The sequence below is a fragment of the Ailuropoda melanoleuca genome, chromosome 20 (genome assembly GCF_002007445.2).
Source record: "Ailuropoda melanoleuca isolate Jingjing chromosome 20, ASM200744v2, whole genome shotgun sequence".
Classification (NCBI taxonomy): Eukaryota; Metazoa; Chordata; class Mammalia; order Carnivora; family Ursidae; genus Ailuropoda; species Ailuropoda melanoleuca.
Genome location: NC_048237.1, coordinates 9,233,598 through 9,255,776, shown reverse-complemented (window position 1 = coordinate 9,255,776; position 22,179 = coordinate 9,233,598). Strand labels below are relative to the sequence as shown.

At 36.7% G+C, this 22,179-nt stretch overlaps 1 protein-coding gene across 3 annotated transcripts in view; it reads left to right on the top strand.

Annotated features, from left to right (window-relative positions):
* STRN3 (striatin 3) overlaps positions 1-22,179 on the top strand; it is a 96,917-nt gene that overhangs the window by 25,587 nt on the left and 49,151 nt on the right. For all 3 annotated transcript variants that reach the window (XR_004622181.1, XM_011224044.3, XM_034648516.1), the window contains exons 2-4: positions 18,323-18,426; positions 18,871-18,944; positions 20,325-20,406. Coding sequence is in view for 2 of the 3 variants with exons in the window: in XM_011224044.3 (XP_011222346.2) it covers positions 18,323-18,426; positions 18,871-18,944; positions 20,325-20,406 (260 nt within the window). In the remaining variant the exon portion in view is untranslated. The remainder of the gene's footprint in view (positions 1-18,322; positions 18,427-18,870; positions 18,945-20,324; positions 20,407-22,179) is intronic.

Here is a 22,179-nt window from a genome sequence, read left to right as displayed (position 1 = left end):
TTGTGGATTTGAGAAACACTACACAGTGTAAGCTACATGTGGGGTGTTGTGTGTGTGAGAGAGAGAAAGGGAGAGAGAGGGAATGTGTGTGAGAGTGTTAAAATTCATCATTTTCCCCTTTTGACTTGAGCATTTGTTAACTATTCAAATTAATCAGCACAGTTCACTCCTGAAAAAGAGTCATTGATACCTTTGATTTAGTAGTGGGGCTATGTTTCTCAGTTACATTAAAGTACGTTTGAGCCAGAGTGAATGGTACTTTTTTTATTTCTTAGACTCAGAGAAACATTAATTTATTTGACACATATTTAGTTGGCACCGTGCATTATACAGAATAAAAAATGCAAAATGCAGGATGCTAGGGTGGTATTGGAGGGATGTAACAATGTGGCCTTTGTTTTCAAAGAATTTACTTTCTGCATAGTATAGAAAGTAAAAGAAATATAGGAATAATGATGTTAGGTAAAATGTTTATTAATCTTTTTTTTTAAGATTTTATTTATTTATTTGACAGAGATAGAGACAGCCAGCGAGAGAGGGAACACAAGCAGGGGGAGTGCGAGAGGAAGAAGCAGACTCATAGAGGAGGAGTGATGTGGGGCTCGATCGCATAACGCTGGGATCACGCCCTGAGCCGAAGGCAGACACTTAACCGCTGTGCCACCCAGGTGCCCCAATGCACATGATTTCTAAGCAAAACTTGACACTGACCCTATAAGGAAAAACTCATCTCTGTGTATCACCTCTGCTGTCAATAGTTTATCAATACAGTTTACTGTTGTACCATGCAGGGGTCAGCACCTCCAACACTCATTTAACTTTTGACTCCCCCAAAACTTCACTACTAATAACCTGCTGTTGAAGGGAAACCTTATGGATAACATAAATAGTTAACAGTGTTGTATGTATCATGCATACTGTATTGTTATAATAAAATAAGCTAGAGAAAAGAAAATGTTAAGAAAATGATAAGGAAGGGGCGCCTGGGTGGCACAGTCGTTAAGCGTCTGCCTTCGGCTCAGGGCGTGATCCCGGCGTTATGGGATCGAGCCCCACATCAGGCTCCTCCGCTGTGAGCCTGCTTCTTCCTCTCCCACTCCCCCTGCTTGTGTTCCCTCTCTAGCTGGCTGTCTCTCTCTCTTTCAAATAAATAAAAAATCTTTAAAAAAAAAAAAAAGTTAGTAGAGGGGCGCCTGGGTGGCTCAGTCGGTTAAGCGTCTGCCTTTGGCTCAGGTCATGATCCTGGGGTCCTAGGATCAAGCCCTATGTTTGGCTCCTTGCTTTGCGGGTGGTCTGCTTCTCCCTCTACTCCTTCCCCAGCTTGTGCTGACCCCGCCTCCTCCCAATAAAAAAATCTTTCAAGAAAAGTTGGTAGAATGTTTTAAGTATAGTATTTTGATAGAAGTGGCTCTGTGCACTCAAGGGATGTGTCCTTGTATTCTAGAGGTCTTGAATAAGTACTATAATACCATGTTACTCTTTTGCATTATTTTGGAGTTTTTTCTGAACTTGTATATGATGTGATTTATAACAGATTTAGAAAATAGTTATGATGGCAGTAAACATGTTTTTAGAGAGTCCATTAAAATGGCTTACAGGTTTATACTTAAAAGGGGGTATACTTCCTCTGTTTATGGAAAATGGGCTTTCATGGAACTTAATACTTTCAAATACTAGATAAATGAGAACTTATTAGAGCAGTTGAAAATCTGTTATGCTTTAAATCACCTATTACCATGAAAAATGACATTGGGTTTGTAGATGATGGAGTGGTATTTTTATTAACTTTTGTTTTAGGCTCTGGTAGAAGAGATAAAAACAAAATATAGATTTTATTTGCCTCTGGAAAGCTTAGTAATTTTTAGTCTCTCTTTTCTCTGGAATTCTTACCTGTCTATAATACTGGAAAGTTATTTTTTTTTTAAAGATTTTATTCATTTATTTGAGAGAGCATAGGGTGGGGGCAGGGCTCATGGGAGAGGGAGAGGGAGAAACAGTCTCCCCGCTGAGCAGGGAGCCCGACACAGGGCCTTGACCTGAGTTGAAGGCAGATGCTTAACTCACTGAGCCACCCAGGTGCCCCTGAAAACTTATTTTGGTGAAAAACTTTCTAAGCTATTGTGAGCAGGTTTTTTGTTTATTCTTGAAAGTGTAGTATGCCATTTGAGTCTGCCTTGTTAAGTGGGGAACTGCTTTTGTATCCCTAGATGATTACACAAAGCTCTCTGTGTAGTGCTTCACCATACTGAATTATGAGGTATTTCTGTTTTAATATCTAAGCTCCTTAATGATCTGATAATTAGCTATGTTTTGAAACCTCTGTATTAAGTGAATTATTTTCTATTTAGTTTTATACAAAATGTCAGTGGGTCACCTGAGTCTTTATACTTTTATCTTACATTATTTATAGCTGGCTGAGCCTTGCTTAATTCCAGATAATTTAAGTGCTTGGAATAGAACCACTTTTATAATTTCAGTTGATCATTAGGGGAGAGGGTGCTAACACTTGTCGAGGGCCTACTATTTTATTTATTTATTTAGTGCAAAAAGGTGTTTGTTTATTTTTAAAGATTTTATTTGAGAGAGCACCAGCAGGAGTTGGGGGGGATGGGGAGCAGAGGGAGAAGCGGACTTCCTTCTGAGCCAGGAGCCTGACATGGGGCTTGATCCCAGGACCCTGAGATTCTGACCCGAGCTGAAGACAGCTGCTCAACTGACTGAGCCACCCAGGTGCCCCAAAAGGTGTTTTTATTTATAGCACAGGGACAGGACCCGTGGGCAGAAAGAGACTATTTTAAATAGTGGTGTCTTGAATTTATTAATAGTTGCTATAACCTGATTTTTCGTTAATTTGCTTCTATACATAAAGTATTTAACACTTGCTTTGTTAATTCCTTGGGATGTTAAAATTTGCTTGTTGATGGTTTTTTAGTTTCTGAGTATATTACCAGTTTTCCAAAAAGTTCTAAAGAATGTTTTATAATCATTAAACAAAACTGACCTGTCTCTATTCTTAGCATTTAAATTTTGTTTAAAGTAAGAAAACTCTTAACATAAAACAGCTTTTGTTAAGTAATTTCTATCTTTGTTTTAAGCAAGATACACTTATTTTAGAAACGTGGAAACTATAGTAATTGTGAAATAACTTGAGGCTGGTTCGGTCAATGTTGAACGTTTTGCTCTGATGACCTCTAGTGGTCTTGCAGTTTAAAAGTGATCTGCTCTCAATATCCAGTAATTTTTTTTTTTAGGCTCGCATGTGATAAGCACTTGCTGATTGTTGAATCTGTTAAACTCAGGTGATAAATAAAATATGGTCCCAATGAGTACCTTTACCTATATTTAAAGGAAGAAACATTGTCTTAAAAGACAACAGTAGGTTTTGTTACTGTGAATTAACTGTGATTAGATATGGAAACAAATTTATAAGGTTCATTTCTGCCTATACAGTATGTTAGTAGTAATGAATTTCAAGTTAATCATCATATTTACAATCTTGAAGTCAAATAATTAAAAACATTAAAATTAGGTGACTTGGAAAATAAAAAAAAAGAAAATTTGTGGTGTTTTATATTTTATTTTTATTTTTTTTTTTTTACAGAGAGTGTGAATTGGGGGGGAAGGAGAGGGAGATGGAGAGTCTTAAGCAGGCTCCACGTCCGGTGTGGAGCCCAATGTGGGGCTTGGTCTCACAACCCTGAGATTGTGACCTGAGCTGAAATAAAGAGCCAGACAGATGCTTAACCAACTGAGTCATCCAGGCAACCGCAAAATTTGTGGTTTTTTTAAAAAAGTACTTCCTTTATGGATGGTACTACATGCTCCATGTAGAACCTTTTCCTCTTAACTGAAGGACCTAGGTCATTGACCTCATTTTCACAATAAAAATGTACTTCTTAAATCTGTTAAGAGTAAGATTAATTTTTAAACATTAATATAAAACATTTTAAAATTATGAAAATGTATATAATGCAGTAAAGTGTATAAAACATAATTGCACAGTTTAGCCAATTATTACAAAGAGAACAACTATGAGATCACTCTTGGAAAGGTCAGGAGATGGATAGAGCACTGCTAGTCCCCCAGGAGCCTTACCACCTGGCCCTTCCAAATTATTACTGCCTCCTTCCCTCAGGGGGATAACTGCTATCATTTTTGTGTAATCATTTTCTTGGTTTTCTTTATACATTACTAAGTGTACATTCCTCAAGTGTATTAGTTATGTCTGATAGTGAACTTTACATAAATGGAATCATACAGGACGTTGTCTTTTGTGTCTTGCCTTTTCCCTCATCATTACGTTGGTTCATCTGTATTGTGTGTGGCTGTAGTTTGTTCATTTCATTTGCTCTGTAGTATTTCACTGTACTAATACGCCACAGTTTATCTCTTCTCTGATGGATTTTTAGATTGTTTGCAGCCTTTGGCTTTTATAAAAAATGATTCTGGGGATATTTTACATGTCTCATTGTACATACATATGCACATGTCTTTCTTTTGGGTCTGTTATCTAGGAATTTTGGGTTTAATGGTTTGCATTACACTTAAGTGTAATGCAAAACTTTAACCTGTTGATGGTCCCATAAGTCATTTATGGGAGTTTCTATTGATTCACACTTCCTCAAAAATAGTATTGTCAGACTTAAAAATTTTTAGTCAGTCTGGTATTGTTACTTTATTGGTATTTGGAATTTGTATTCCTCTGAATACAGATGAGATTGAGAACTGTTTCATAATTTATTGGCCATTTTGATATCTTGGGAAGTGTAAGCCTTTTTACAGTATTTCCATCATGCTGTCTTTTTTGTTACGCAGTGTGTCTTTTAGGGGAGTGGATATGAATTCTGTATTATGTGTATGATCCCATTCTTATCTATATGTTTGGCAGATACCTTCCATCTGATTTGCTTTTTTTTTTTTTAAGTTCTTTTAGTACTTAAAAATGGTTAAGATGGTAAGTACTGTGTTACACTTTTTAGCACAATTTTTTAAGTGTACAATTCATTAGTGTTAAGTATATTCACACTGTTGTGAAACAGATCTTCAGAACTTTTTCATCTTGCAAATCTGAAACATTAAACCCGTTAAACAACAATTCCTACCCCTCTACTTTTGTGTGTGTGTGTGTGTGTGTGTGTGTGTGTGTGTGCACGCCCAGTCCCGGGCTTGAACTCACAGCCCTGTGGTCAAGACCTGAGCTGAAATCAAGAATCAGACACTTGCCCAACTGAGCCACTGGGTGTCCCTCCCCCTCTCCTTTTTAACTGCCCTTCTACTTTCAGTTACTATCAATTTCACTACTTTTACATACCTCATAAAAGTGAAATTGTACACATTTGTCTTAAAGTGACCGCCTCTTTTGACACAGTATGTCCTAATGGTTCATTCATGTAGCATGTGGTAGGATTTTTTTCTGTTTTAAGGCCAAATAATAACTCCTTAATATATATATGCCACATTTTGTTAATCCATTCATCAGCTGATGGACAGTTGTGTTGCTTCCACCTCTTGGCTGTTTTGTATAGGGCTGCTGTGAATATGGGAAGGCAGATACCTCTTCAAGACCTGGCTTTAAATTCTTTTGGATATGTATACTCAGAAATGGAATTGCTGGATCATATTTGATAGTTTTATTTTTAATATTTCAAGGAATTCTCACAGTATTTCATGCACATAATGGTTGTATTACAATTCCATCAGCAGTGCACAGGAGTTCCAATTTCTCTACATCCTCACCAACACTTGCTGATGAATATTTTGAGTAATTTTAGATTTACAGAAAAATTGAGCATATAGCATAGAGCTCCCATATGTGCCGTGCCCCCAACTCCCAAAACATTTTCCCTCTGTTACTAACATTAGAGTGGTGCATTTGCTATAATCAATGAACAAGTTTGAGTGTTATTATTATTAACTGAAGACCTTAGTTTAATGTTCATTTTATGTTGCACTGGTGTGTAGGTTTTGACAAAAGCATAATGGTACAGATTCATTGTTACAGTATCCTACAGAACAGTTTCATCACCTGCAAAAATTCCCTGTGCTTCACCTATTCATCTTCCCCCATATCCCTGAACACTTGGTAACCACTGATTTTTTTTTTTTTAGTCTTGCCTTTTCTATAATGTCATAGTTGGAATTATGCAATATGTAGCCTCTCCAGACTTCTTTCACTTTTTGGAATACTCATTTAAGGTTCCTCCATGTCTTTACATGGCTTGATAGCTCATCTCTTTTTATTGATGAATACTGTTCCCTTGTATGGATGTGATACGGTTTATCCGTTCACCTGTTGAAGGATGTCTTGGTTGATTCCGAGTTTGGGCAGTTAATAATAAAACAGCTTTAAACATTCATGTGTAGATTTTTATGTAGACAGGTTTTCAGCTAATTTAGGTAAGTACCAAAGGAGCGTGATTGATGGATCTTAGGATAAGAGTACGTTTAGTTTGTAATAACAGACTGCCATACAATTTTCTAAAGTGGCTGTACCATTTTGGATTCTCAACAGCAATGAATGAGAGTTTGTGTTGCTTCACCTGTTGGTGTTTGGATTTCAACCATTCTGATGGATCTGTAGTGGTATCTCGTTGTAATTTGCATATTCCTGGTGACAGTGATGTGGAGCATCTTTTCAGATACTTATTTGCTACCTGTGTATCTTTTTTGTTGACATGCCTGTTCAGATCTTTTGCCCTTTTAAAGTTTTGGTTGTTAATAAGAGTTGTTTTAAGGATTCTTTGTAGGTATTGAGTAACAATCATTAATCAGATATGTGTTTTTACAAATATTTTCTCCCAGTCTGTGGTATATCTTTTCATTCTCTTAATGTCTTTTGCAGAGCAGAAGTGATTTCAGTTTTAATAAAGTCATGCTTTTTTTTTCAAAGATCATGCTTTTCATTTTTATATTTCTATTAAAAACTCATCAAACACAAACCTAGATTTTTCTCGCTGCTGAGCATGGAGCTCTGACACAGGGTTTGATCTCACGACCCTGAGATCATGACCTGAACTGAAATCAAGAGTCAGATGCTTAACTGACTGAGTCACCCAGGTGCCCCATTTATCTTTTGATGGACATTTGGGTTGCTTCCAGGTTTTAGCTATAAGGAATGGTGTTGCTGTTAACACGGATCTGTAAATTTCTCTTCAAGACCATGCTTTCAGTTCTTTTCTTTTTTTTAAAGATTTATTCATTCATTCATTCATTCATTCATTCATTCATTCATTCATTCATTCATTCGACAGAGATAGAGACAGCCAGCGAGAGAGGGAACACAAGCAGGGGAGTGGGAGAGGAGGAAGCAGGCTCATAGCGGAGGAGCCTGATGTGGGGCTCAATCCCATAACGCCAGGATCACGCCCTGAGCCGAAGGCAGACGCTTAACTGCTGTGCCACCCAGGCACCCTGCTTTCAGTTCTTTTTAGTATATGCCCGGAAGTGGAATTGCTAGGTAATATGCTAATTTTTTTAAAAAATTTATTTACTTTAGAAAGAGAGAGAGAAAGCATGCACAAGAGCACGCATGGGCAAGGGGCAGAGGGAGAGAGAGGGCCAAGCAAACTCCACGCTGAGCACAGAACCTGATGCAGGGCTTGATCTCAGGACCCTGGGATCAGGACGGGAGCCTAAAACAGGAGTCAGCCTCTCAACCCTACTGTGTCACCCAGGCGCCTGGGTAATATGGTAATTCTATTTTTAATTTTTTGAGGAACCATCATAATTATCTTCCACAATGGCTCTATCATTTTGCTGACATTTACGCAAGGTTTCCAGTTTCTTCAAATCCTCACTGATGCTTTTTGTTGTTGTTACTGTTTTTAATTAGCTATCCTAATGAGGTATAGTATCTCTAGGGGGCTTCCATAATGATTAGTGGTGTAAGGCATGTTTTCTTGTGCTTATTGGCCAATCATGTATCTTTTTTGGAGAAATACCTATTCAAGTCTTTTGTCCATTTTTGAATTGGATTTTTTGTTGTTCTTGAGTTTTAGAAACAGTCTGTATTCTGTATGTTAATCTCTTATCAGTCACACAATTTGCAAATATTTTCTGCCATTCCACAGATTCCTTTTTCACTGTGTTGTCTGTTTCCATTGATCTGCAAAAGTTTTAAATTTTCATCATGTCCATTTTGTGTGTTTTTTCTTCCATTATCTGCGCTTTTGGTTTCATATCCAGGAAACTATTCCCAGATCCAGTGTTTTGAAGCTTTTGTCCTGTTTTCTTTTAACTTTATAGCTTTAGATCTTATGTTTAGGTCTTTGATCCATTCTGAATTAATTTGTGGTGTATGATAATTTGTGGTATATGAACAGTCTGACTTCATTCTTTTGCGTGTGAATATTCATTTTTCCCAATAGCACCTGTTGAAAAGACTGTTCTTTCTTCTCTGTATGGTCTGGGCGTCCTCGTAAAAGATCATTTGACCTATATATTAAGGGTTTATTTTTGGTCTCTCATTTCTGTTCCATTGGTCTATATGTCTGTCTGTTTGCCAGTATCGTACTGTCTTGATTACTTTTGCTTTGTGTGTATGTTTTGAATTTAGAAAGTCTTCTTTTTCAAGATTGTTTTGCTTTTTAGGGGTCCCCTGAGATTCCGTGTAAATTTTAGTGTGGATTTTTCTATTTCTACAAGAACTGTCATTGGGATTTTGAAAGGAATTGCACTGAATCTGTAAATTACTTTGGGTAGTATTGATATTTTAATATTAGTGTTCTAGTCCACGAACATGAAATGTGTTCCCATTTATTTCAGTCTTTTCATTTTATTCAGCATTATTTTGTGCTTTTAATTGTACCAGTTCTTCACCTCCTTGGTTAAGTTAATTCCTAAGTTAATTTATCCTTTTTGATACTTTCAAAAATTGAATTGTTCTATAATTTCCTTTCATGATTGTTCATTGATGATATATACAAATGCTGTTGAGGGCATCTGGGTGGCTCAGTCGGTTAAGTGTCTGACTCTTGATTTTGGCTTAGGTCATGATCTCAGGGTTGTGAGATCAAACCCCATGCTGGGCTCTGTGCTGGGCTTGGAACCTGTTTAAGATTCTTTCTCTCCCTCTCCCTCCCCCCGCCCCCGGCAAAAAAGGAAAAGAAAAAAAAGAAATGCTGTTTATTTTTGTGTGATGGTATCCCAGTACTTTGCTTGAATTGTTAGTCCTAATGTTTTTATGGAATCTTTTGGGTTTTCTACATATAAGAGTGTATGATCTGCGAACAGAGATTAATTTACTTTTTTAATTTGGATTCCTTTATTTTTCTTGCCTCATTACTCTGGCCAGTACTTACAGTTCTGTGTTGTATAGGAGTGTTGACATAGGCATCCTTCCCTTGTTCTTATTTTATTTTATTTTATTTATATATTTTTAAGTAGACACAATGCCCAGCGTGGAGTCCAAACACGGGGCATGAATTCATGACCCTGAGATCAAGACCTGAGTTGAGACCAAGAGTCGGACATTTACTGACTGAGCCACCCAGGCACTAGACATACCCCCCCTTCCCTCTGTTCTGATTTTAGAGGGAAAGCTTTCAGTCTTAAACTATTGAGTATGATGTTTGTTGTGAGCTTTTCGTATATGGCTTTTTTATTATTTGAGATAGTTTTATTTTATTCTTAGTTTGTTGAGTGGGGGTTTTTTTTTTTTTTTTGTCATGAAAGGGTGTTGAATTTTGTCAAATTCTTTTTCTCCGTCAGTTGAAATGGTTTTGCAGTTTTTCCCCTTTACTCTATTAATGAGGTGCCTTACATTGATTGTTTTTCTTGTGTTGAACCATCCTTGCATTCAAAGAATAAATCTCACTTGGTGATGGTGTACAGTCTTCATAATATGCTGCTGAATTTGATTTACTAGTATTATGTTGAGGGTTTTTACAGAAGTGTTTATAAGAGATATTGGTCTGTAATTTTCTTACAGTGTTTGTGTCTGGCTTTGGTATGGGGCGTTGCGGGCCTTGATAAGGAGTGTTTTGTCTTCAATTTTTGGAAATGTTTTACAGGGATTTATGTTAATTCTTTAAATGTTCAGCAGGATTCACTAGTAAAGCTATCATGTCCAGGGTTTTCTTTGTATGAGGGATTTTTATTTTTTATTTTTAAAAAAGATTTATGTGTTTATTTTAGAGGGAAAACACGTGGAGGCAGGCAGAAGGGCAGAAGGAGAAGGAGAGAAGTGGACTCTCTGCTTAGTAGGGAGACCAAAGATGCAGGGCTCAATCTCAATGAGCCTGACGACATGATCTGAGCCTGAATAAAGAGTCAGATGCTTAATTCCTGTATGAGGGATATTTGATTACTGAATCAATCTATAAGTAGGTCTTTTATGATTTTCTTTTTCTTCATCATTCAATCTTGTTAGGTTTTGTGTTTCTGGGTTATCCAATTTGTTGATGTGCAATTGTTAATAGTACTCTTCTAATCCTTTTATTTGTGTGGAATTGGTTGTAATGCCTCCACTTTCATTTCTGATTTTAACATTCGTGTCTTCCTTTTTTTCTTAGTCAGCCCAGCTAACGTTTTGTCAATTTTGTTGATACTTTTGAGGAATCAGGTTTTGATTTTGTTGATTTTTCTGTTTTGTTTTGTTTTGTCATCTGTTTTGTCTGTCTCTACTTTAATCTTTATTTCTTTCCTTCTGCTGCCTTTGGGTTTGATTTGTTCTTGTTCCTTAAATAGTAACAAGGTTGTTAATTTGAGATCTTTCTTTCTTTTTTGTTTTTTTTAAAGATTTTATTTATTTGAGAGAGAGCAAGCAAGAACAAGAGGGAGGAGAAGCAGCTGAGCAGGGAGTCCTTATGTGGGGCTCCATCTCGGGACTCCGGGATCATGACCTGACCCAAAGGCAGATGCTTAACCGACTGAGGTTAAGCACTGAGCCACCCAGGGGCCCTCTTGTTTCTTTTTTTTTTTTTTTTAAAGATTTTATTTATTTATTTGACAGAAGATAGAGACAGCCAGCGAGAGAGGGAACACAAGCAGGGGGAGTGGGAGAGGAAGAAGCAGGCTCATAGCAGAGGAGCCTGATGTGGGGCTCGATCCCATAACGCCGGGATCACGCCCTGAGCCGAAGGCAGACGCTTAACCACTGTGCCATCCAGGCGCCCCCCCTCTTGTTTCTTAATACAAGCATTTATAGTTGTAAAATTTTCCCTCAGCACTGTGTTTGCTGCATCCCGTAGGTTTTGGTATGCTGTATTTTCATTTTTATTCCTAAGTATTTTCTAATTTTCCTTGTGATTTGTTCCATTAGTTGCTTAAGAGTGTGTTGTTCAGGGGCGCCTGGGTGGCTCAGTCCTTAAGCGTCTGCCTTCGGCTCAGGGCGTGATCCAGGCATTCTGGGATCGAGCCCCACGTCAGGCCCCTCCGCTATGAGCCTGCTTCTTCCTCTCCCACTCCCTCTGCTTGTGTTCCCTCTCTCGCTGGCTGGCTGTCTCTCTGTCAAATAAATAAATAAAATCTTTTTTTAAAAAAAAAAAGTGTGTTGTTCAATTTCTACTGATTTGTGAATTTTCTTGTTTTCTTTCTGTTACTGAATCTTTTTTTGTTGTGTTGAAAGAAATTTTTTTATGATATTTGTCATTTTAAATCTACTGAGACTTAATCTGTGGTGAACATATGGTCCATCGTGGAGAATATCCCATGCATACTTGAAAAGAATGTGTATTCTGTAGTTATTAGAGTGTTCAGTATATGTCTGTTAGATCTAGTTGGTTTATTGTGTTGTTGAAGTCCTCTTGTTTCCTTATCTTCTGATTCCTTGATCTGTTACTAAAGTGGGATATTGAAGTCTCCAGCTATCACTGTGAAACTATTTCCCCCTTTAGTTTTTGTTTCATACATTTTGATGATCTTATTAAGTACATAAATATTTCTAATTTTTATCTTTATTGAACTTTTTATTACTGTATAATGTCCTTTGTCTCTTGCAGTCTTTTTTGATTTAAAATCTTTTTGGTTTGATAATAGTATAGGAGGTTTATGAACTTCAGTAGTAAATATATTAGGCTCTATGGGCCATATTGGGTCTGTGTTACATATTCTTTTATTGTTTTTTTAAGCTATTTTTCACTCGGGGGATGTCCAAAAACAAGCCTGAAGCAGGTTGCTAATCCCTCCTGTGCCTTGAACAGAACTTTTAAAATGGTAATGAATTTATTCATCCTTTTCTTTATGGTTAATACTTTTGTCTTGTTCAAGAATCTTTTCTTAATCTGAGATTTTGAAGATATATGTTAGCTCCTAAAAAGCATTATTGCTCTGCCTTCACATTTAGATCTATAATCCTCCTACAACTGATGTATCAGGCAGAAGTTTTATTTCATCTCCCTTTCCCATTATGTTTACCCTGTATACTAAGCACAATTTCTGAAAGGGCCATTCTTAGTGTTCTAAACTTCTATTTTCATAAATCATGTGACGTCATATACATTGGTTTGTTTCTGGAGGTTTTTTTTTTTATCTATTTGTTATCCCTGTACCAGTCACTGTTTTAATTTCTCTAGTTTTATAAACCATCTTACTTTCTGGTAGAGCAAGTTCTACCATTTCCTCCTTGGTGATTGTCTTGCCTGTCCTTGGCAATTTGAATTTTAGAATTTTTAGAATTATTTTGTCAAGTTCTACGTGCGCACACACACATTGAAAGTTTGATTGAAATTGTATTAACTCATAGTTTGTGTGAAAATTGTTTTTTATGAGTCTGCTAGTCCATTTAGGTTGTCTTCTTTGTACACGTTGCTATTTTTTCTGCAGGGATCTTGCACATTTTTGTTGGTTTATTCCTAGATACTTTTTGTATTTTATGCTATTGTAAATGTTTTTGCGATTACTTTTTTTTTTTGTAAGATTTTGTTTATTTTGACAGAGAAAGAGCACAAGTGGGGGTGGGGGGTGCAGAGGCAGAGGAAGAAGCAGGCTCCCCGCCGAGCAGGGAGCCCGAAGTGGGGCTCAATTCCAGGACCCTGGGATCATGACCTGAGCCAGAGGAAGGGACTTAACTGAGCCAACTAGGCATCCCTCTTTTTTGGGGTGGGGGGGCAGTTACTTTTTAAAGTGTTTATTTGCTGAGATGATGCTACTAATAGTGCGTTATGACCTGTAAAAATAGCTCAGAATTCATTGTCAGTGAACCTTTATTAAACACTGTTTCTTATTTAATTGGGTTTTTTTTTTATCACTATCAGATATAACCTTTACCTTTTAAGTCAGAATATCTACATAGATACTCTGTGATGTGAGGTCATAGGGCCACGTCCAGCAGTCATGATATATCTGATATTTTTTTTACCCTCATCTTCATGTGGTTTGGGTTAGGACATGTCCTTTTAAAGGTATTTTCTTAATGAATTCTCATCTTTTTTTGTCCTCTGTGTTTGTGAATTTTCTTCCTTCAACTCCTGTTCAAAGGCTGCTGTGGGATTCTTGCTTTTTAAATGTAGTTTGTGCTTCTTTAATGTACTAGATTATGGATGGATGATGGTTTTTAATATGAAAATGCCAAGACAAGAAATGAAAATGAATTCTCACATAGTGTAAGATTCTAATAGGAAACATTACCACTGTTAGGGGTGTGTTTCTTTCTTCTTTTTTTTTTTTTTTAAATCCTTTAGAGGACCTTATGACTTATACTTAGTTTCAGTGCCTTTCTCATTGGGAAATCACTGATTACTGATTTTTTTTTTTAAGATTTTATTTATTTATTTGACAGAGATAGACAGCCAACGAGAGAGGAAACACAAGCAGGGGGAGTGGGAGAGGAAGAAGCAGGCTCATAGCGGAGGATCCTGATGTGGGGCTCGATCCCAGAACGCCAGGACCACGCCCTGAGCCGAAGGCAGATGCTTAACGACTGAGCCACCCAGGCGCCCCTGATTACTGCTTTTTAAGAAGCAGGAAAAAATGAGCTTCTTTCATCTTTTTCCATGGCTAATTATAATATGCTTATAAGATTTGGAAATTGGAATCACATAATGCTTTTGTAGTATGTCATAATGTCATAATGGTTTTTGTTTTTTTTTTAATTTTTATTTTTTAAGTCAGTACAAGGATGGTTCTAGGGGTGCTTAGGTGGCTCAGTCAGTTAAGCATCTGCCTTTGGCTTGGGTCATGATCCTGGGTCCTGGGATCAAGCCCCACATTGGGTTCCCTGCTCATCAGGGAGTCTGCTTCTCCCTCTCCTTCTGCCCCCCCACTCATGCTCTCTTTCTCTTTCAAATAAATTAATAAAATCTTTTTAAAAATGGATGGTTCTATATCTGCGAATTAATAAGCGTGATACATCCCTTTAACATAATGAAGGATAAAACCATATGATCATCTCAGTAGATGCAGTAAAAGCATTTGACAAAATTCAGCATCCTTTCATGATAGAAACTCAGCAAAGTGTGTTTAGAGGCAACATACAACATGGTAAAGGTCATATATGACAAGACCACAGCTAATATCATACTTAAGGGGGAAAAGCTAAAAGCTTTTCCTTTAAGATCAGGAACAAGACAAGGGTGTTCCTCGTCATTTTTATTTAACATAGAACTGGAAGTCCTGCATTTAGCAGTCAGACCTGAGGGGGATAAAAAAGCATCCAAATTGGTAAGGAAGAAGTAAAATTGCCACTATTTGAAGATGGCATGATATTATATATAGAAAATCCTAAAGACTACCAAAAAACTGTTCGAACTAATAAATTCAGTGGAGCCACAGGATACAAAATTAATATACAGAATTCTGTTGAATTTCTATAAACTAATAACAAAGTGGTAGAGAAATTAAGAAAACAGTCTGTTTACAGTTGCGCTAGAAGGAATGAAATACCTAGGAATAAATTTAACCAAGGAGGTGAGAGAGTTGTATTTTGAAAACTAGAAAGCATCTATAAAAGAAATTGAAGATGACACAAACAAATGGGAAGTTATACCATGTTTGTGGGTTGGAAGAATTAATATTGTCAAAATGTCCATACTACTCAAAGTCTATCGATTCAGTGCAATCCCTGTTAAAATAGCAATAGTGTTTTTAACAGAACTAAAACAAACAGTCCTAAAACTTGGGTGGACTCACAAAAGACCCTAAATGGTCAAAGCAGCCTTGAAAAAGAACAACAAAACTGAAGGTATCACAATCCCAGATTTCAAGATAACACTTACATAGCTATAGTAATGACAATAGTGTGGTGCTGGCATAAAAATAGACACAGAGATCAATGGAACAAGATAGGGAACCCAAAAACAAACCCATACTTACATGGTAAATTTATGGTAAAGGAGTCAAGAGTCTACAATAGGGAAAAAACAGTCTCTTCAATAAAAGGTGTTGGGAAAACCAGACAGCTATGTGCAAAAGAATGAAAGGAGACCACTTTCTTATACCATACACAGAATAAACTCAAAATGAATTAAGGACCTAAATGTGAAACCATAAAACTCCTGAAAGAAAACATAGGCAATAATGTCTTAGACATTGATCTTAGTAACATTTTTCTAAATATGTCCTCTCGGGCAAGGGAGGCACAAGAAAAAATAAACTATTGGGACTACACCAAAATGAAAATCTTCTGCACAGTGAAGGAAACAGTCAACAAAATGAAAAGACATCCTACCAAATGGGAGAAGATAGTTGCAAATGAAATACTTGATAAAGGGTTAATGTCATATACAACTGAACACCAAAAAATAAATAAATGAAAATAATAATAGTCTGGTTTAAAAATGAAGAGAGGACTTGAGTATACATTTTTCCAAAGAAGACATATGGATGACCAAGAGACCTGTGAAAAGATGCCCACATCATTAATCAGGGAAATGCATAGCAAAACCATAGTGACCTATCACCTTAGACCTGTTAGGGTGGCTGATATAAAAAAGACAAGAAATAAAAGTGTTGGTGAGGATGTGGAGAAAAGGGAGCCCTTGTGCACCATTGGTGGAAATGTGTAAATTGCTGCAACTGCTGTAGAGAACAAGATGGAGGTCCCTCAAAAAATGAAAAATAGAAATACCATAGTCCAGTAATTCCGCTAGTGGATATTTACCCACAGAAGATGGACATACTAATTGGAAAAAGATACATGCATCCCTGTGTTTATTGCAGCATTATTTACGGTAGTCAAGATATGGAAGCAACCTAAGTGTCCATTGATAGTTGAACAGATAAAGACGATGGAATATTACACAGTGGAATATTACTCAGCCATAAAAAGGAGATCTTGCCATTTGCGACAACATTGATGGACCCAGAAGGCATTATGCCAAGTGAAGTAAACCAAAGAAAGACAGATACTATATGATTACATTTATGTGGAATCTAAACAAAGTTAATTGAACACACACACAAAAAGAAACAGAATCATAAATACAGAGAACTAACTGGTGGTTGCCAGAGGTGAGGAGGTTGGGGGGATAGACAAAATAGGTGAAGTGGTTTAAGAGGTATAACTTCCAGTTATAGAATGGATAAGTTAGGGAATGAAAAGCCCTGTAGAGAATATAGTCAATAATAGTGTAAGGGTGTTGTATGGTGACAACGGATGGTGACTGCACTTACTGTGGTGAAAAGGTGAAAGTTGATGCAGGCAAAAAACTTAATCAGAATTTCTTGAGGCTGTGTGATGAAATTGGCATTTCGCTTTTGCTTTGTAGCTCAAGAGAGTCTTAAATGCCGCTTTTCTCTTTAGGATGTTAGACTATTAGGTTCTGAATAGTTACCATTTTTTCTAGACGTTTTATTTTTGTTTTGAAATTTGTATTTGGAAGTAGCTGTCTAACATCTCAGGTGTTAAGGAGTTACAGATGATTTCTTTTTTATTTCAGAGAGAACCAGTGAGCGGAGGTTGGGGGTGGGGCAGTGGGAGAGGGAGAGAAAGAATCTTAAGCTTCGCCCAATCTCATGACCCTGAGATAGTGACGTGAGCTGAAATCAGTTGTCCCATGCTTAGCTTAACTGACCGAGCCACCCTCACCCCTCATGTTTTTTGTTTTTGTTTCTTTTTTAAAGGATAATAGAGGGACACCTGGGTGTCTCTGTCGGTTAAGCATCTGCCTTCTGCTCAGGTCATGATCTCAGGGTCCTGTGATCTAGCCTCGAATCAGCCTCCCTACTCAGCGGGAAGTGTGCTCTCCCTCTCTCTGCTCTTCTCCCCTGCTTGTGCTCACTCACTCTCTCAAATAAGTAAATAAATAAATAAATCTTTTTTTAAAAAGTAAAGGATTATAGAGAAGAGCTTGTTTTGATGGTGGTGGGCATTTAATACTCATATGTTTTTATTAATCAGTTTGATGTAGCTGGTCTGCTGGCTGGTTTTTTTAAAATATTTTATTTATTTATTTGACAGAGAGAGAGACAGCCAGCGAGAGAGGGAACACAAGCAGGGGGGGTGGGAGAGGAAGAAGCAGGCTCCCAGTGGAGGATCACGCCCTGAGCCAAAGGCAGACACCCAGTGACTGAGCCACCCAGGTGCCCCAATGCTGGCTATTTCTGTTATAGAAATGAACAGATCCTAACTTAATGGGTTAAATCATTCAGCTGAATTCATTGGTTCTGATTCCATTAATTGTAATTAAGTTACTAAGTAGCTTACTTTTTCTTAATCGACAAATACACCTATGTATTATCTCAGCAAGAGCATTCTCCCCCTTGTGGAAGTTAATTTTATTGTAATTGTGTACATAATGGCAAATGTCTCCACACAGATGCTAGTCTCTTTAAACATTACTCTTTAGTGTTGGGTGGATAAAGGGGACTGACATAATAGGAGGGGACAGAAAAAGAGAATTGCCTCTCACAGGAAATAAGGCAATTAAAAAGAAAAAAAACTTTACGTTACAGTAGAAAAATGACAACATATGGTGGTTTTACTTAAACTATTGCCATACTGTGGTGTTATTGTTTCAAGAATTGAAAGAATTTGGGATGTGTGGGTAGAATAGAAAAGATTATAAATTTTTAAGTATTTCATAAAATGCTTTTGAGGTATCATTACTGTTTTTTGAAACAACCAGTATCTCATTTTGGGAAAAATATTTTACCTATTTATGAAAATAAAGTTTTTTGGTTCTTTGTGACTTATATGTTAGGAAGTAGGTTCAATTTTTATGTATAAAATTTCTTTTTATGATTATATAAAAATTAATGTTAGAGACTTTAAGATTATAAGCAAATAGCTGATTTATAGTCATGTTTATTTTTAAAATAATTGTGTTACTTAACAAAATTTGGTTGACTGTATGAATTTTAAAACTTGCTGTCATGTTCTCTTATTTTTGGTTCCCTGTGCATCGTTAGGAAAAAATGAAAATAAACGAATCTTTTATATTTTTAGGCCCGGATAGCATTTTTGCAAGGAGAAAGAAAAGGTCAAGAAAACTTGAAGAAGGATTTAGTAAGAAGAATAAAGATGTTAGAGTATGCATTAAAACAAGAAAGGTATGTGTTGCCTCATTTTCTTATATGTATAATATAAAGTAAAACAATATTTTTTATACTAGTATTTAAAAGCTCTTTGGAAGATATGAAACCCTGCCCCAAATACAAGATGATACTTTGATTTAATTCTTACAATGGGAAAAGAAAAGATTTAAATCTTTAAAATTGAAATAATAACTTTTGTTATGGAACCTAAGTTTTGGGATTTTTTTTTTTCCTTTAACGATCATGAAAAATTTATCTTTACTCAGGTGTATACTTTAATTGGGTAATTTACATTTTTTTCACAGCAGAGCACCTTTTTTTCTAACTTCTTTGCAAGTAAAGCTTAAAAACAGACGTTCGTATTATGTTTTATTTGTTATTAGAGAAATATATACCAGAATTAACTGTGTAGAAAAGGATAAAATATTTTCTTTCAACAATTTATTATTGAATTTTCAGGGCAAAATATCACAAATTAAAATATGGCACAGAACTGAACCAAGGTGATTTGAAAATGCCAACCTTTGAGTCAGGTAAACTTGATTCTTCTGTTAACCTTCTCCTGACCCAATTCAAGAAAAATTGGTTTAAGCTCATTTTTATGTAACAGTCATGTTTTCTTCACCCTCATTTTGTTTTGATATTATTGGTTAATCAGATGGTTGACCACTGTAATATTATCTAGTGTTTTGGGGGAAATAATAAACGAATAAAGTAAGTAGTTTTCTCTTACATCTCAATCCTGAGGTTATTTATCCTGTTTTCCTTGTGTTGAAACCTATGTAAAATTGTGGGTGCATTTTTGGTATTAATTAGATGTGAAAGGTAATGAAACAGTTCTTTTTATACTTGTAGGTAATTCTTACTCCATATGAACTTAATTTTTTATTATTACAAAGTTCTTTTTATCTGGAGAAGCTGTGATTAACAGTTTAATTTTGAAAATTGGAAATTTGATTGATTGAATTTGGAAACCTCATAGGCAGCCAAATAAGGTTAAGAGAAGGAAAAAAAAAATCTTCATCTTGCACGTGGAGCTCAGTCTCACAACCTTGAGCCAAAATCAAGAGTTGGATGCTTAACCAACTGAGCCAGCCTGGCGCCCGTGTAGTATTTATTAAACTCTCTCTTAATGCATATACTTTTTTTTTTTTTAAAGATTTTATTTATTCGACAGAGATAGAGACAGCCAGTGAGAGAGGGAACACAAGCAGGGGGAGTGGGAGAGGAAGAAGCAGGCTCATAGCGGAGGAGCCTGATGTGGGGCTCGATCCCATAACGCCGGGATCACGCCCTGAGCCGAAGGCAGAGGCTTAACTGCTGTGCCACCCAGGCACCCCTAATGCATATACTTTTATTCCAGAATAAAATATGACTTTGTACTTGTAGTAGAAACCATTTTCTGGTTTAGGTTTTAGTTCTAGAAGTGAAATTGATTATATAAAGTATTATGATAATAGACTTAAAGTTAACTGATATAAAAATTCAAAATTAAGTGTTTCAGTAGTTTTATATATACTAAGTTTCTTAAGTGCTGATTTTGAATAGTGTAAGTAAATATTAAATATAGCTTTTTAATTTTGAAAGCATTCAACCTAGCAGAATTCTGGTAGTTAAAAAAAATTATTTTTTAGCATTTCATTTCAAAGCCTAGTCTTCTGGTTTTTCAATCGCTAGTAGAATAGTTGATGTACTCTTGGCTTTTCCCAATTTTAAAACAAGGAGAGTTGTACCTGAGTGTTTAGGTCATTGGGATAAACACATTTAAAATGAATGACCCACAGTAAATACTCAGTAGTTGTTAATTTACTTCTGTAAAGTAAGAAAACTTTGGCAATATTTTCTCAAGAGTTGAAATAATGCGTGTGAAATCATCTGGGTTTTTGTGTGTGTGTGTGTATGTTAATTTTTAGAAGAAACCAAAGACACAGAAGCTCCCTCAGCACCTCAGAATAGCCAGTTAACGTGGAAGCAAGGCAGACAGCTGTTAAGACAGTAAGTAATGGTTCATTTTCAGCTTTCTTTAAGGATCTAGGTATGAAAGTGCTTATATTCAGTTACTTTGCAAATGAAAAATTATTTGGTGATAATAGGACAGTGTGTAGTGGTTTCATATTGCTTTCTTTATTAGACTATTGGATCTTTTTAAAGTTTGTCTCCTCTGAATATTCCTTTGATCGCTGCTCAGGATGATGTTGTTTGCTTATTTGTGGGGTAGAATGTCATAAAAACTGGATGACTGGAAGGCAAGAACAAAAACAATATAGAGTTCATACTTGTGGATGCTCTCATTCCCATCACTGCAGAATTCACAAGCTTGGGTTTAAGTGGGAGTATTACTGGTTTATAGAGCAATTTAACTGGTTATCTGAAACCTTTCATAAGTGGCTTGCCAAATCCTACTTTTACTTGAATTTTTGAGGAATCTTTTTGATGTTTGAATTCTTTGCTGTATTAGAAGTAATTGTGTGGCATATCTTACTTACTGTCTTTTATCTATTTGTTTTTCGGCTTTATATTTTTGAAGCTTTGGTACCTGTGTACTAATGATATCCTGGGTAATTTACAATTATTCAGCTTTCTCAACTCTGTACCTGTTTAGTTTCACTTCAGTAACCCAGTGAAATGTGGTCAGACCCTTGATCTTGTTACTACCTAGAACTACCCTACTCTGGAAAATTCTGTGATCCAACACTTGTCTTATAGTCCACCTTTTCCACCCCAGTTCCCATGTTATTTGCCCTCTGACGTTACCTTGATCTTTATTTTTTGTTTTTTAAAGATTTTATTTATTTGACAGAGAGCCAGCGAGAGAGGGAACACAAGCAGGGGGAGTGGGAGAGGAAGAAGCAGGCTTCCCGCTGAGTAGGGAGCCCGATGCGGAGCTTGATCCCAGGGACCTGGGATCATGCCCTGAGCCGAAGGCAGACGCTTAACGACTAAGCCACCCACGTGCCCCTACCTTGATCTTTAGATTCTTGGTTACTTCATTTGCTCCTTCAGCTCTGGTTGGTTTTATTTTGTTTATTTGTTGATGTGGGCTTTTTTTGTTTTTATTTTTACCTAGCTCCAGCTTAGACCCCATCATCCTTTTGCTCATACCCCTAGCTTTCTTGGTGCCCTCTCTTACCCCTTTCCCACCAGTCATTTTACTATACCTGCAGTATCCCAGCCAGCCCTAGTTCAGTCTTGCTGTCTGCTGCTTCTATTTCTCCTTAAATCTTGGAGAAAAATCACAGAGTCCTCTGAGTGTCCTTACATATTCATGGTTTCCTATACAAACATAGTAGAGAGCCTTTCTCCATAGCCCTGGTCACGTCCTCCTCCCGTTACCGTCAGTAGATATTCTGAACTTTCACCACGTATCTCAGCCCATTCTCCTCTACTCGTCAGAGCACCTCAGGTTCTACTTCACTGAAAATATGAAGGCTGTCAGGGGAGAACTCCCTTAACTTTTTGCTTTCCTTTCTGTAGATGTATTTAAACCTCAGTTTAGTTTAGTTTCTGGTGTTTCATTCAAACTCTTGAGACTATCAGTCCAAACTCTTAGTGACTAAAACTTGAACGAGCTTTACTAAAACAGATTATTCTTTGGAAGGATGCTAGAGTAGCTAGCAGAACTGAAGAAAGTGGTGAATAACTGAGTATCTGGAAGACAAGAGCTGACATATACCTGAGGGCTTCTCAGGGAATGGAAACACCCATGATATGTTCTTATTCTCTGGTTTTCTTCTCTGTACATCAGTTTTAATCTTTTCTTCCGAAAAC